The sequence below is a fragment of the Cervus elaphus genome, chromosome 28, assembly GCF_910594005.1.
Source record: "Cervus elaphus chromosome 28, mCerEla1.1, whole genome shotgun sequence".
Lineage (NCBI taxonomy): Eukaryota > Metazoa > Chordata > Mammalia > Artiodactyla > Cervidae > Cervus > Cervus elaphus.
Genome location: NC_057842.1, coordinates 15,111,922 through 15,126,671, shown reverse-complemented (window position 1 = coordinate 15,126,671; position 14,750 = coordinate 15,111,922). Strand labels below are relative to the sequence as shown.

At 42.1% G+C, this 14,750-nt stretch overlaps 1 protein-coding gene across 5 annotated transcripts in view; it reads right to left on the bottom strand.

Moving 5' to 3' along the window:
• The window catches only part of KCNQ5 (potassium voltage-gated channel subfamily Q member 5), a 588,020-nt gene that overhangs the window by 186,773 nt on the left and 386,497 nt on the right, over positions 1-14,750 (bottom strand). For all 5 annotated transcript variants that reach the window (XM_043889971.1, XM_043889972.1, XM_043889974.1 and 2 more), the window contains exon 2: positions 13,331-13,421. In XM_043889971.1, coding sequence (XP_043745906.1) covers positions 13,331-13,421 — 91 coding nt within the window. The remainder of the gene's footprint in view (positions 1-13,330; positions 13,422-14,750) is intronic.

The following is a 14,750-nucleotide window of genomic DNA, read 5'->3' as shown; positions in this document are numbered from 1 at the left end:
AAGGAACTGAAACTAATGCAACATTGTAAATCACCTATACATCAATTAAAAAAACAAATGCATTGATGAAAAGCCAGGTTTTAGGAACCATTTGTCCATAAAAAATCAGGCCTTATGATAAAAATAGAGCTAGGGCTTTCTATCTTGTTCCACTGGTCCCATATTTCTGTTTTAGGGTCAGTGCCATACTGTCTTGATGGCTGTAGCTTTGTAGTATAATCTGAAGTCAGGAAGCTTGATTCCTCCAGCTCCATTCTTCTTTCTCAAGACAGAAAACAGCCAAATTCTGTAAAGCAATTATCCTTCAATAAAAAAATAAATTAATTAAAAAAATTAGAGCTAGGGTAAACCACTCTGAGCCTATGGAACTTTCTCAACAGAGATTTACCATAAACATCAATCTTAATAAGATACCAATACAGTTAAAGAGACATGTGGCATTCTAACAGGGAGATGCTGCAAAAGTTCTGGCCCTCACTTACATCAGTGTAGAGAGAGCCTGATGGGGGTGTCAGGAGGGTGCAGGCCACTGGGTTTGGAGACAAGGGCCCTGCATCACAAGGCACAGGTAGAGAGGTTCAGGCTTATCACAAAGTATGGTGCTAAAGATGGATCACTTTTCTTTTGTGTGGTTGCACAGACTGGAGAGAATCATGCCATGGGCACGTCCAAGGCAGAGCAAGTGTCCAAAACAAAGAACAATGTGAATCCACCCCTCCAGGCTCACTGCATTCAGCCCAGATAATGTGCTTTACACTCATGCATGAGTGTGTGAGTGCGTGCTCTGTGGTGTTCAACTCTGTGATCCCATGGACTGTTGTCACCAGGTTCCTCTGTCCATGGAATTTCCCAGCAAGAATACTGGATGGGGTGCCATTTCCTACTCCCGGGGATCTTCTCTATGTTCAGCTGCTGCTATTTCAGAAAACTCATCTTTAACTTCCATGTTACACTGATATCATTATCCAACTGATCATCATGTGCTAAGTCACTTCAGCCATGTCCGACTCTCTGTGACCCTATGGACCATAGCCTGCCAGGCTCCTCTGTCCATGGGATTCTTTGTGGACATGGGTTGCCAACTCAAGTCATGGGTTGCCATGACCTTCTCCAATTGATCATCACATTTGAGGCAATTTGCATCATGGACTGTTAAGAAAGAGAACTGTATGTGCATAATACTCAAAACTCTCCACCTGATTTAAGTAGAAAAATGGTCTTGAGGAACTTCGACAGACAGGGTGGGGACCGTAAGTGTCAAGTATGCAGCTGGCATGTGACATGGATAGTGCCTCTGGCTCAGAGCATTCCCGAAACGTGCTGAGTGAATAAATGGGTGCCATGGGTGAATAAATGGATGAACAGATAGATGAGCAGCTTAAGGTCAAGATGTCCTTCAGGATGCAGAGGGGCCTTAAGGAACCATTTGTCCTCTGAACAGCCCATCTGGATGTTGCCTGTTTCTGACCCCAGCCTACAGCTCTTTTCCTGGGCTCTATGAACAAACAAGCCTCCCAACCTGCTCACACATCGCCTGCCTGAGCCGGGGGGCATGCTCATCCCTGCCAGGCTACAGTGACCCTGAGGACACAATTATCCACTGCAGGGGACCTCAGGTCAAAGCCAGAAAGTGACCCAGGAAGGAGCTTGCAGGAGAGACCCAGATGGGTTGACCAAGTGTGGCCCCATACTCACAGATGTGTAATTAAGTCACAAGTTCCCCAGTTATTACTACCATGATCTTGAAGAGGCCAAAGAGGCAGGAGGCTCCCCATCCCCTGCCCGCAATGTGCACGATGCCCTCTGATCAGGCCGGGATTGTTCTCTTTTTAATTCTGAGTTTTCTGTCTTTATTTTTGCTTGCACTGGGTCTTGCTTGCTGAGCACAGGCTTTCTCTAGTTGCACAGAGCAGGGGCTACGCCTTGCTGTGCTGTACAGTGTTCTCACGGTGGTGGCTTCTCCTGTGGCCGAGCACAAGCTCTAGGCGCACAGGCTTCAGTAGTTACAGCGTGCACGCTCAGTAGTTGCAGCCCGTGGGCTCTAGAGTGTGGTCTCAGAAGCAGTGGTGCACAGGCGTAGTTGCTCTGCGGCATGTGGGATCTTTACGGATTAGGGATTGAAAGCATGTCTGCTGCATTGCAAGGAGGATTCTTTACCACCAAGTCACCAGGGAAGTCTCTGTTCTTTGCTTTGAAGGCTGTGGTTTGATGGTGATAAGTACCTGATTCCATCTGATTTCAGAAAATAAAGTTCAGGAGAGCCAGGGGTAGGGACTGGGGGCCAGAGTGAGTCCTCCCTCCTGCCTGACCACCCAGGGCGGGTGCTCCCCTCAGTCTGGGCCCCACCTAACAGGCCCATCTTTGTTGAGGTGCTTTGGCTCCCGAGAGTAGGGCTTCCAGGCTTCTCCTTTCAGCACAAATTGCCTGCAGCCTCTGGTGAGCCACAGCTGGAGGGCCTGTGACACCTGCCAGTCTCACTTCTGTTTTCCATTTTCCATTATGGTCTGTGGATTCATTATGATTTTCAGCCCCAGAGGAAGTCAGGCCTGCAGCCTTCTCCTGGAATCCAGCCTGTAATGCTACTTGTCAAACGGTCATTTACAGCTTGGAAATTTTTTTTCTGCTTTACAAAAGCATTTATGTTTCTTTTTACCTTAATTGTAGGCCTGCAGTGGAAATAAGACCCCCATCCTCCAACTCAGCATTCAGTATCTGAGTGAGATGGAGGTTGCATGGGAACAGGGACCACCTCATTGCTTCCAGCTTTGGGTTTATATAGTTCCAACCCCCAATTCCCTGTTCACCAACTTCCGGAGCTTACTCAAACTCATGTACATTGAGTCAGTGACGCCATCCAACCATCTCATCCTCTGCCGTCCCCTTCTCCTCCTGCCTTCAATCTTTCCCAGCATCAGGGTCTTTTCAAATGAGTCCGTTCTTCACATGAGATGGCCAAATATCTTAAGCGTGTATAAAAAACTGTCAAATTAACTCATTTTTCCTTCATCTCCTAGTTTCATCATTTATTCTTTATAGACCCATGATCTTACGGCTTTTCATTTTCCCTCTATCAGTCAGAGGCTGTAGACAGGACTATGCTAACGGATCTGCTACTAGGGCAGGGTGGTGTCTAACTCAGGTCTGGGACTCCAGTCACTGGGCTGGAAGGTAGGAAGCACTTCACATTTATCTGAATTAAAATTGCAGTGAAATAACGCATCAGGCCTGGAGCAATGAGGACAGGAGGGAGGCAGGATCCAGGGAAATTTCTGGAAATCCATGGAACTATACAGGATCAGAGACCAACCGGAACATCTAGAACTGGGGCACACAGGTCAAAGGAAGATGTGGGTCTAAGCCAGAGAGGCAGTGAGGAGACCAAGGGCAGACGAAGAGCCTAGACAGGCAGGGGGTGTCTGAAATGGGGTGTACCCTGCAAGCGGCAGGGGGTCTCGGTTCTCCCACAAAGGTCTGCAGGGCCTTGTCCAACCACACAGGATTTGCAATTCTTATTCATCTCGGGGCCATTTCCTTCGTTCCAGTCTACCCCCACCCGGGGCTTATCAGACCTCACTTTTGCTCTGCAGTCCATTAGGTTTTCTGTTATTTTCTATTAGGTTTTCCACGAACTATGCTGATGGCTCCCAGAGGGCTGCCCCTTTGTGACTGCCCTGCTCCATCCAGTTCTTCTAAGTGAGGCGCTGCATCATGGTTTAATTTTGGTGCCGTATCCATGAGAGAGCAAACGTTTCAACATTAATCTTGTGCAGTTAAACCATCAGCCGTCTTCTTTCATCAAAGAAGATTTCTTGATAATTTGCCACCAGATCCTGCTTTTCTAGGTGCTGCTGCTGAGTCAGCAATGGAGCCTGTGCTCAAGAAATCCACAGCGCCCGCGATGCCTCAGTTTTCCCAGTCTACATCACTCTCTCCCTCAGCTGACCTGGTCCTCTTATCCTCCTGAGGTTCAGCAGGTGAGGTCCTGCCCGGGTTTTTACCCTCCCTGATCCATCCACCTGGAGAGCTCTTTCCTCTAATCCCTGCAGGGCTGGCTGCCTCACCTCACTGCAGCCTCTGTTGCGAGTCTACCCTTCTTGGCAGACCTGTATGAACACACGATTGAAACACTCCATAATTATCTATTCCTTTTTCTCCGACTGATATTTTTAACGCTTGATTTGTTAACTTCTCTACGTTATGTTTTCCATGAGGACAGAGATATTGCTGCTTGGCTCACTGCTGTACCCTGATCTTCCCCCCTCCAAAGCCTCATCCACGCTGGGAGCTGCGGAAACACTCTGGCGTCCATGGAGAAGGGAAGGGACACACCTGCAGACTCGGGTGTTGCAGGAGGTCAGAGGGAAAAGCCCGTTCATTCTCGCGGGAGGAGGTGTCCGAGCAGGTCTCAAACAATGGAAATTATTGAAGCCCGGGACCATGGTAAGGCAAGTTGCCACCCCTTCTGGACTCTGCTATTTTCTAGCCACCCTTTAGTGCTTCTCACACCACCTTGCTCCCCACCGCGCCCCCTGCTGAATAAGCTTCTGTGATTAGAGGACACAGCCTCGGGCATCAGAGTGGCCTGGCTCAGGGCTGCTCATCACATCAAGACACAGAGCCGCGTGGAGCAGTTCTGTGATACACACTGGACACCCTGGTGAAGACCCCGGCATTCACGTCTCATGTTGGGAGCTTGGAAGGTCTTGGCTGCCTTAATTGTGGGTGGAGACATGGTCTCAATCGGGCATAATTCCATTATCTTCAACTTGAACAACTCTTCCCTCTGAATCTCAAGCACGTTTCACAGAGTGCCTCGCCTACTCTGTTATTATCCTTGGTGAAGATTCAGTGTAGGTGTAAGCTGCTCCTGCTTTTTCTCTCCAGTCATCAGCAGATTGATGAGGGTCATTAGCCTCCATGAATCATTTTAAAGTTTATTTGCGTTTGCCTTGATGAAAGACAAGCAAAGGAAAATAATTGCAGTTTTCAATGTTCCTCGGGATCTTCTGCGGTCCATGACAGGGATATGATAAACGGAAAGGAGCATCGCTATTCCTCACTTCTGATCACTTCACATCTTCCATCCACAGAGGACTGAAGACCTTTGAATGGACCCTTGTCCTGACACTGTTATTCTGCTTTACAGTGTCCCTGCCAGCCCTTAAATGTAACGATGCAATGTCATCTCGTACATCAAATCTACGTAATTTTATGTGCAAGCCTTTCCACTTTGGAAGGACTGGTAAATGTTTCTGGGGCTGACTTTCCCTTTGTCAGTAGGATAGAAGGGAAATGGTAGCAAAATGTCTAATTCTTCAGTACAGTGTTATATAATGGGTAGTTTACAGTGATTTAAAAAAAAAAACCCACATGTACCCACATTAGAGGAAGAAAACAAACATGTAACACAGATTAATTATGTAGTTATTAGCTTTACAAGGGGACTCTTCACTTTACAAAAGGATTCACTACAGATTTTCTTTAAATAGTAAGCTCCACTAGTGCATTGAAGATATAATTAGATCTGCCTAAATAGGATTTGTACACATTTCAGGAACTGATTCATTGTGCACAGAAACAGCAAACCCATGTTTGCTTTGCAACACAGAACACAACCAGCAAATATGCATAAGCTCTATCCAGAAGGTGCCAAACAGCCAGATGTTTGGGAAAGCCTGGATCTCTGACCGTGTGTTTGAGTCTTGTCCAGATGCTCAGCACAATCCACTGCGGTTGGGAGTCCTCCCCACACAGCAGGAGGAAAGTGAAAGTCAAGTCGCTCAGTGGTGTCCGACTCTTTGCAAACCCATGGACTGTAGCCTACCAGGTTCCTCTGTCCATGGGATTTTCCAGGCAAGAATACTGGAGTGGGTTGCCATTGCCTTCTCCAGCAGGAGGTCAGAGAAGCAAATACACTGAGACATTCTCTTCTTGCTAAAACTAATAATGACGTCCTTTTTACTGCTTATGGATCAGCCATCTTAGAAATGACCACCTTCAACGAAAATTTTGCAAACGATATACATCATTTTCATTAAGAGGAGAGGTCATCAGGGGAAGATGTCACCTGAAATATGTACAAATCGTCAACATGTTGAAGAGTTTACCCTTAAAGGCCAAAATGAATACTTTAATGTGGAAGACAAGAAGTTATCCAATACAGAGGAAATGGGCTCCAAGCAGCATTGCTAATAAGAAGGTGGGATATAGATGCAGAAACATACAAACTGGAACAAAACTTTCCACACTAGTTTAACTGAAAATAGGAGAGCTCCATTCACCAGCAGGTGCTCAGCTCATCTGCACAAAGGAGCCGGGACTATTGGCACTCAGATGGAAGCTGTTGATGGTTCACAAAATCGGATTTGTAATTCTTGATACAAAGCACTGCTAGTGGGGTGAAAGGATACTACTGTTTGTGACAACTTTGTAAATAGATGCTTTAAGAGAAAAGAAATGAACTTAACCTAAATAAAAGGGTTTCAGGACTCACTGTTGGCATATATGGAACCACAGGAAGACTGGGATGGAGGAGCTACCTCAAGTGAAGGCAGACTCACTGGGCTGACCCGTTGGTCTCAACTGAGGGGGAAGAGAAAGCGAGGTGGCAGCCAGGTCTGGGGTGTAGCCCGGGGTCTGCCTTATACTTAGTGTGGTAAAATGGGAGGAATGATGCTCACATTGCAAGTTTTCAAAAGTGTCTTTTGTTTTAATAAGAAATCAGTGAGCCTGATATGTGAAAAGTACTTAAAAAAAAATGCTCGTTCCATTTCAGTTCTGAAAAATTTACAGAACTCAGGAAAACACCACCAGCCTTTTGTTGCCCTTGGTATTCAGGCGCACGGCTTTGCTCATAGCTCATAGGCTCTGTCCTGGGCATGAGCCGAGTAAGCCTGTCCCCCAGATCCTCACTGTCCCTTACCACCACTCCACTCGCCCACCGCCAATGAAGGCAGAGCTTTAACAGCCACGAGCATGATCATCAGGCACATTCACCAGGGAACTATCTCAGTCAGAATCTGTTTCCTTCACCACCAAACACAAGTGGTTATTGTGTACATGAGCCAGGCCTTGAGTGGGCACATGAGTAACTTCTGGTTGGAGGGACAAGTCTGTGTAAAAAGCTGCTGTGATTTACAGTGTTTGTGGAGAGAAAACTCTTGCAAAGATAGTTTTTATCTATTAGCAAAGTATGATAAGTTCCCACAAGAAGCCCTTTTCAAATATTCCTGGTTCGTTGGCCCCCATTAGGCCCCACTGCATGTGGAAGTGGAGTGACCATCATATTTGGTGTCTTCTTTGCACTGAGCTTAGCGCTGGGATTTCATCCTCACAACAGCTTTATAAACCAGGTGGTGTTATTACCCGCTTTCAACAGACAAGGGAACAGAAAGGTGGTTCCCTAAAATTACCCAGCTAAAAAGCATTAGAAGTGGAATTTGGAGTCCTGACTCCAGACTCTACGTCACACTCTTCATTCTGGGCTCCAAGGTCCCCATTTGGCTTCTAACCAAGGCCAGTAAGTTACAGGTTTACACGCAGCAGGGGAGTGCAGTTCTGGATGACAACGACAGATTCTCCCCTTGGGGTGGGGGACAGAGCAGGGTACTCTGAGAGGACCCTGGGAGATGAGGAGGCTGTGGCCTGTCTCTAACTTGCTAGTGCTCTCAAGGAAATGGGGGGAAAGTGTGAGGGTCAAGAAGGGCCATGGGATGCTTGTCTAGGGCCCAGTTTGCCTAAAGGTGCTCCCTATCAGACATGTGAATGTCTTTTACTCACCAGAAATAGATTTATTTAGAATGTGGGTATATCTACTGAAATGTTAAAAAAAAATGAGACAGAGTTATGGAAAAAATACAGTTGTGATGTGTGGTTTATATATGTCTTCTAAATTTACTCCTTTGGTGTTGTATTTGTGACCAAAAAATGTAAAAAAGTGACTTTATTATACATTTTTTGCAAACATTTAAACATTTAAAAACATTCCTAATAAAATTTGGATGGCAATTCTTCAGACATGTGTCATCTTGGGAACTAGAAACATTGCCAGTCAGAACTGTGTTCTGTGAATTCTGTTTGATTAGGTATTCAGAGGGTAGACAGACTTTGAAATCTGTGAATTTTTCTTTTATATCTATTTTATAATACTGAAAGTAATTATTCAAAAATTTGAATAATACAAGATAAAGTAAACCAAAGAATATAAAATTAAAAAAAATAAAAAATACATGCGATAATAATAAATACAATGTTCTCCAAGTAATTAAGATTTCTCTTGCCTTTTTTCAGTATTCTACAACTGACTGAACTTTTATAATATACTATGTTAACTAATTGTGAAAAGAACGATTATATGCATGCTTTTTCAATTATTACTAAATAAAAATTAAAAAAGCAAAGGTCATACTTGATATTTTTGTTCAAATAAAGCATAGTCTTTGGAGAAAACACTGATGAAAAGAATAACATCAGTAAAAGCTCAGACCTGCAACACAGTCCAATTATTTTCAGGTAGATTTTAAGATTATACTTCTGTTTAAGTATACCTTGACAGTTTATCACTAGAGCACAGAAAGAGACCTATGGAAAGCCAAGTAGTAACAGCTTTCAGAGACTATCCATCTGCAGCATGTACTACGCTGCTTAACACAAAGGCCACATGTACATAAAAGGACTGGTTTCAACTTTGTTAGAGCTAAAGGCATTTGAGCCTGAAGGATACTCCTACACTCTTGGTGGGAATGTAAATTGGTGTAGCCATTACAGAAAACAGTATGGAGGTCTCTTAAAAAACTAAAAATAGAACTACCATATGATTCAGCAATCTCACTTCTGGGCACAAGTCTGCAGAAAAATGTTAATTCAAGAAGATACATGCACCTTAATATTCATGGCAGCACTATTTACAACAGCCAGGATATGGAAGCAACCTAAGTGTCCATTAACACATGAATGGATAAAGAAGATGTGGCTCATGTGTACAATGAGCTAGTATAACTATAAAAAAGGATGAAGTACTGTCATTTGCAGCAAAATACATGCACTCAGAGATTATTATACTAAGTGAAGTAAGTCAGAGAAATTTCATATGATATTGCTTCTATGTGTAATCTAAAATATGATATAAATGAACTTATTTACAAAACAGAAACAGACTCACAGACATAGAAAAGGAACTATGGCTATCAAAGGAGGTGGGCAGTGGGGAGCGGGATAGATTAGGAGTTTGGGATCAGCAGATACCAACTACCATATACAAAATAAACAATAAGGTCCTACTTGTTGCATAGCACAGGGAACTATATTCAACATCATGTAATAAACGACAATATAAAAGAATATAGGAAAAAAATATATATTGGAATCATTTTGCTGTACACCAGAACTAACACAACATTGTAAATAAACTATACTTCAATTAAAAAATATACAAATGAATATCAAAACTAGCATGTTGCGTATAAGAAGCCAAACACAAGACTCTGTAAATATCTCATTCTTTCACTCAACACAATGATATAATTTCATATATATGACGTACTTTGTTATACAGCCCTAAGAAACTAATACACGTGACAAACAATAGGTGTTTGTCAAAACTCATGAAACTAGACACTTAAAATGCGTGATGATTATTCTATGTAAATTGTATCCTGATAGACTTGATTAAAAATGAGGGAACTAGAGAAAAAAAAGACTGAGGGATAAAAGAAGACTTACCAATGGCCAATGGGTACACAGAAAGGCCCTTGACATCACTAATCATCAGAGAAATGTAAATCAAAATCACCATAGGATTTCAGCTCACACCTGTTAGAATGGCCACATTAAAAATCGAGGGATAAGTGTTCAGGAGAATATGGAGAAAGGGGAACCCTCCTACATAGTTGGTTGGTGGGAATGTAAAATTGATGCAGCCACTGTGAAAAACAGTGTGATGTTTCCTTAAGAAACCAAAAATAGAATTACCATCTGATCCAGCAATCCTACTCCTGAGTATTTATCTGAAGGAAATGGAATTAAGATCTCAAAGAGACCTCTGCACCCCCATCTTCATTGCAGCACTATTCACAACAGCCAAGACACAGAAACTATCTATCCATGACACACACACATGCAAAATGGAATACTATTCAGCCATAAAAAGAAGTCTTTCCATTGTGACAGCATGGATTGTTCTTATGCTAAGTGAAATAAGTGAGACAGAGAATATGGCATGATCTCACTCACACGTGGGATCTAAAATCCAAAAACCCCTGAACTCACAGAAACAGGGTGGCCTGGTGATAGTGCAGGTAGGGTGGAAATCGATGAAGATGCTCAAAGGGTATGAGCCCTCTATTATAAGACAAATGAGTTCTGAGGGTCTAATGCACAGCGTGGTGACTATAGGTAATATGCTGTACTGCATATCTGAATGTTGATAAAGGAGCAGATCTTAAGAGTTCTCATCACACACACACACACACACACACACACACACACACACACACAATGGTAACCATGTGAAGTGATGAAGTGTTAACTAAGTTTACTGTGGTCATCATTTTGCAATATATATGTATATAAAATCATCACACTATACACTTCAGTTTACACAATACATGTCAATTATATCTCAATAAAACTGGCAAAAAACGAGACGTGTAAAACATCTACATTTTTTTTTTTTATTTTTTTATTAGTTGGAGGCTAATTGCTTCACAACATTTCAGTGGGTTTTGTCATACACTGATATGAATCAGCCATAGATTTACACATATTCCACATCCCGATCCCCCCTCCCACCTCCCTCTCCACCCGATTCCTCTGGGTCTTCCCAGTGCACCAGGCCCGAGCACTTGTCTCATGCATCCCACCTGGGCTGGTGATCTGTTTCACCATAGATAGTATACATGCTGTTCTTTTGAAACATCCCACCCTCACCTTCTCCCACAGAGTTCAAAAGTCTGTTCTGTATTTCTGTGTCTCTTTTTCTGTTTTGCATATAGGGTTATCGTTACCATCTTTCTAAATTCCATATATATGTGTTAGTATGCTGTAATGTTCTTTATCTTTCTGGCTTACTTCACTCTGTATAAGGGGCTCCAGTTTCATCCATCTCATTAGGACTGGTTCAAATGAATTCTTTTTGATGGCTGAGTAAAATTCCATGGTGTATATGTACCACAGCTTCCTTATCCATTCATCTGCTGATGGGCATCTAGGTTGCTTCCATGTCCTGGCTATTATAAACAGTGCTGCGATGAACATTGGGGTGCATGTGTCTCTTTCAGATCTGGTTTCCTCAGTGTGTATGCCCAGAAGTGGGATTGCTGGGTCATATGGCAGCCGACATAAATCACAGCAAGATCCTCTATGACCCACCTCCCAGAATATTGGAAATAAAAGAAAAACTAAACAAATGGGATCTAATGAAACTTAAAAGCTTTTGCACTACAAAAGAAACTATAAGTAAGGTGAAAAGACAGCCGTCAGATTGGGAGAAAATAATAGCAAATGAAGAAACAGACAAAGGATTAATCTCAAAAATATACAAGCAACTCCTGCAGCTCAATTCCAGAAAAATAAATGACCCAATCAAAAAATGGGCCAGAGAACTAAACAGACATTTCTCCAAAGAAGACATACAGATGGCTAACAAACACATGAAAAGGTGCTCAACATCACTCATTATTAGAGAAATGCAAATCAAAACCACAATGAGGTACCATTACACACCAGTCAGGATGGCTGCTATCCAAAAGTCTACAAGCAATAAATGCTGGAGAGGGTGTGGAGAAAAGGGAACCCTCTTACACTGTTGGTGGGAATGCAAACTAGTACAGCCGCTATGGCAAACAGTGTGGAGATTCCTTAAAAAACTGGAAACATCTACATTTTTATATACTCACGTACACTTTAGTTACTGAACTCTGGTTAGTTGTCTACTGCTCAGGAAATTTTAAAAATCATGATATTAACCAGCTTTTGCCTTTTTTTTTTTTTTAATAACATAGGTTTCATTGAACTATTTAGAAACTCTTTAGCAAGGATTGAATTGCTCAGACCATCTGGTGTACGAGGCTAAAAGCCCACTTTCTACCCCAGTGGAAGCCCTGGAAATGGAACAAGTCCCCAGTGGGCTCTTTAGTACATTTGTTGTCTGCTTGGGCTTTGAAATAGTAACCTTGATGTTAGCAATATATTACTGAGTACATCTTGTATGGAAACAAATTGGAAAAGATTCGTTTCAGGTTTGAAAGCGACTTCTCCTTCATGTAGGATGGAGTCTGGATGAAGTCTTGGTAACGCCACGCACAAACCAGTCTCTGACAGGACAAGGAAGAGAGCAGCTCTCCAGGTTACATGAGCTGACACCTTTCACTTCCTACCTTCGAGGTAAGAGTACTCTGCTTTATAAAATGTTCATTGCTGTGCATAACCAATCTGTTCATTAGGGCACACAGTCATCTCACTCCTCCCCCCTCTTTCTCTCTTTTCCTCTCTAGTCCTCCAAATTTTACGGAAAAGTAAGTTGTTCCAATTTATAGCTCATTCAGACAGTTCTGAGAATGTCAAGTCTGATACTCTGGGACATGGTGAGTAGGTCAAAATGGATGTAAATGAACCAAACCTTCAATCAGCTGTGATTTAAGTATACAGCACCATAATTCAGTTGAAATAGAATGGATAAGGGCTGAAAAGGCCCAGAATCAGTCAGACTAAAATATCTTACAGTATTTTTCCATTTTAAAATGAATTGAGCAATTCTCTCTGGTTGAGGATTGGCAGCATAATGGAAACAGAGAAAACTGCAGAATTTCTCACCAGGTAACTGTATTAGCAGCAAAATTCATAATACAGTCTGTTGGTTGAAAAGAGCATGACGCCTTCTGTTTTCTTATGAGGTGCTATATTCTCACAGTTCTTGGCCAATTATAATTAGCTATATTGCCAAATTGTGGTTATTGGAAAACACTGTCTAACTTATAACTTTTAACAATATTATGAGAGACTGCATGGATGATGATTCTCCTTGTAATTTATTGTGGTGGAGAAACATAATTAAAACTGCTTCCAAGTATTGCCTTCTACTTAGGAGGCGACAATCACATAAGATACTGCTACATAATAGCAATCTGGAATATTTCTATGTATTCTAGAGGACTGACTAAAGATTAAAAGAGTGGGCAAATGTTTCAGTGACCTTTGAGACTTTTATACTACACAGAAACTCTTTTTTTTCTAGAGAGAACTTTTCGTGGGACAAATGCATTGCATAAATATTACAGACAGTTCACATATTATGCAAACTTTGTGTATATACTTGTTTTTATGTTTCACTTACCAGAATCAAGAGGCAACTTGAGGCCAATTTTGTGTGCTCAGGGATGGTGGAAAACACTGACAAAATCAAGCAACCAAAGACGAGGAGAAAACTGTAAAACAGTAAAATAAGAGAAGTCTGATGAGAACCTGGCCTTAGGATGACAGACTTAATTTCTTATTTCCAATGGATAAAGCACAAGATCCATTTGAACTGACATTGATTAAATTGTAAAAGCTCTAAAAGCAGCTAGCCATTTTAAATATCAAAATACAATGTGATGTCCAATGCACATGGGGCTCCTTTGTAACTTTATTGATGAGGAGGATGTGTGTGTGTGTGTGTGTATGTGTGTGTGTGTGTGTGTGTTGTGTGCTATGCTTAAATGTCCTCCCTTAGCTAGGAATCTGTAAATTTCCTACAAAGAGCTCTCCTGAGCAAACATCCTGAAAGGCCCAGAACTGTGTTTTGCTTTCCTATTTGGAGCACGAACTGTAGCCACTCTGCCGTCAAATGAGCAGACTCACCCTCCCGTTTGGCAGCTTTGGTGAACCGTCAAGCGTTCTGAGTGGTTACTAAGCCATTGGCTCCTTTTTAGAGTCCAACATTGCTCCCAAATTCTCATTTGTCATTTCTTTATTTTAATAATAAGAACAGAAAGTGACTTCTGCTACCCACATGCTTTCCATTCCTTTCCGGTCAAACCCTTAAAGAAATGTTCCCCTGCCCAGCTTCATTTGCACTGTAGTGACAGGGAGCATGGCTACCAGTCAATTTGCAGGCATTTTTATTCCTAGAAATACTGAACCTCTGGGGCCCGGGGGCGGGAAACCAAGTTCCCAAAGTAAACGTCTAATACTTGATTTTAACGTTGAAAATTTACTTGATTTTAACGTTGAAAATTTACTTATCCTGAAATTAAAAAAAAAAAAAAAATCCCAATAGGTGAGCTACTTGCTCTAAGTCATATTTTTTCACTTTGAAAATGATTTGATTGTACATAGCTATATTGCCAAATTGTGGTTTTCAGAAAACATTGTCTGACCTGTATCTTTTAACAGTATTATAAGAGACTGCAAGGATGCTGATTTTCCTTGTAATTTATTGTGGTGGAGAAACAAAATTAAAACTGCTTCCAAGTATCACCTTCTACTTATGAGGCAATGATAACATAAAATACCCCCTCTTGACTTCCCCTGACAAGTCTGCATGTCTTTCTATTACACTTGACTGGGGCTCCCAAGAGTTCAAAGCCAGGGGTTGGTGACTTATGGACAGGGGACAAATCTGGCCCCTAATGCCTGTTTTTGTAAATAAAGTTTTATTGGCACACAGCCACACTCATTCACTTGTGTATTGCCTATGGCTGCATTCACGCAAAACTGAAGAACTGAGATTTGTGTTCTAAGCACAAGGCTGGAATATTTACTCTCTAGCCTTT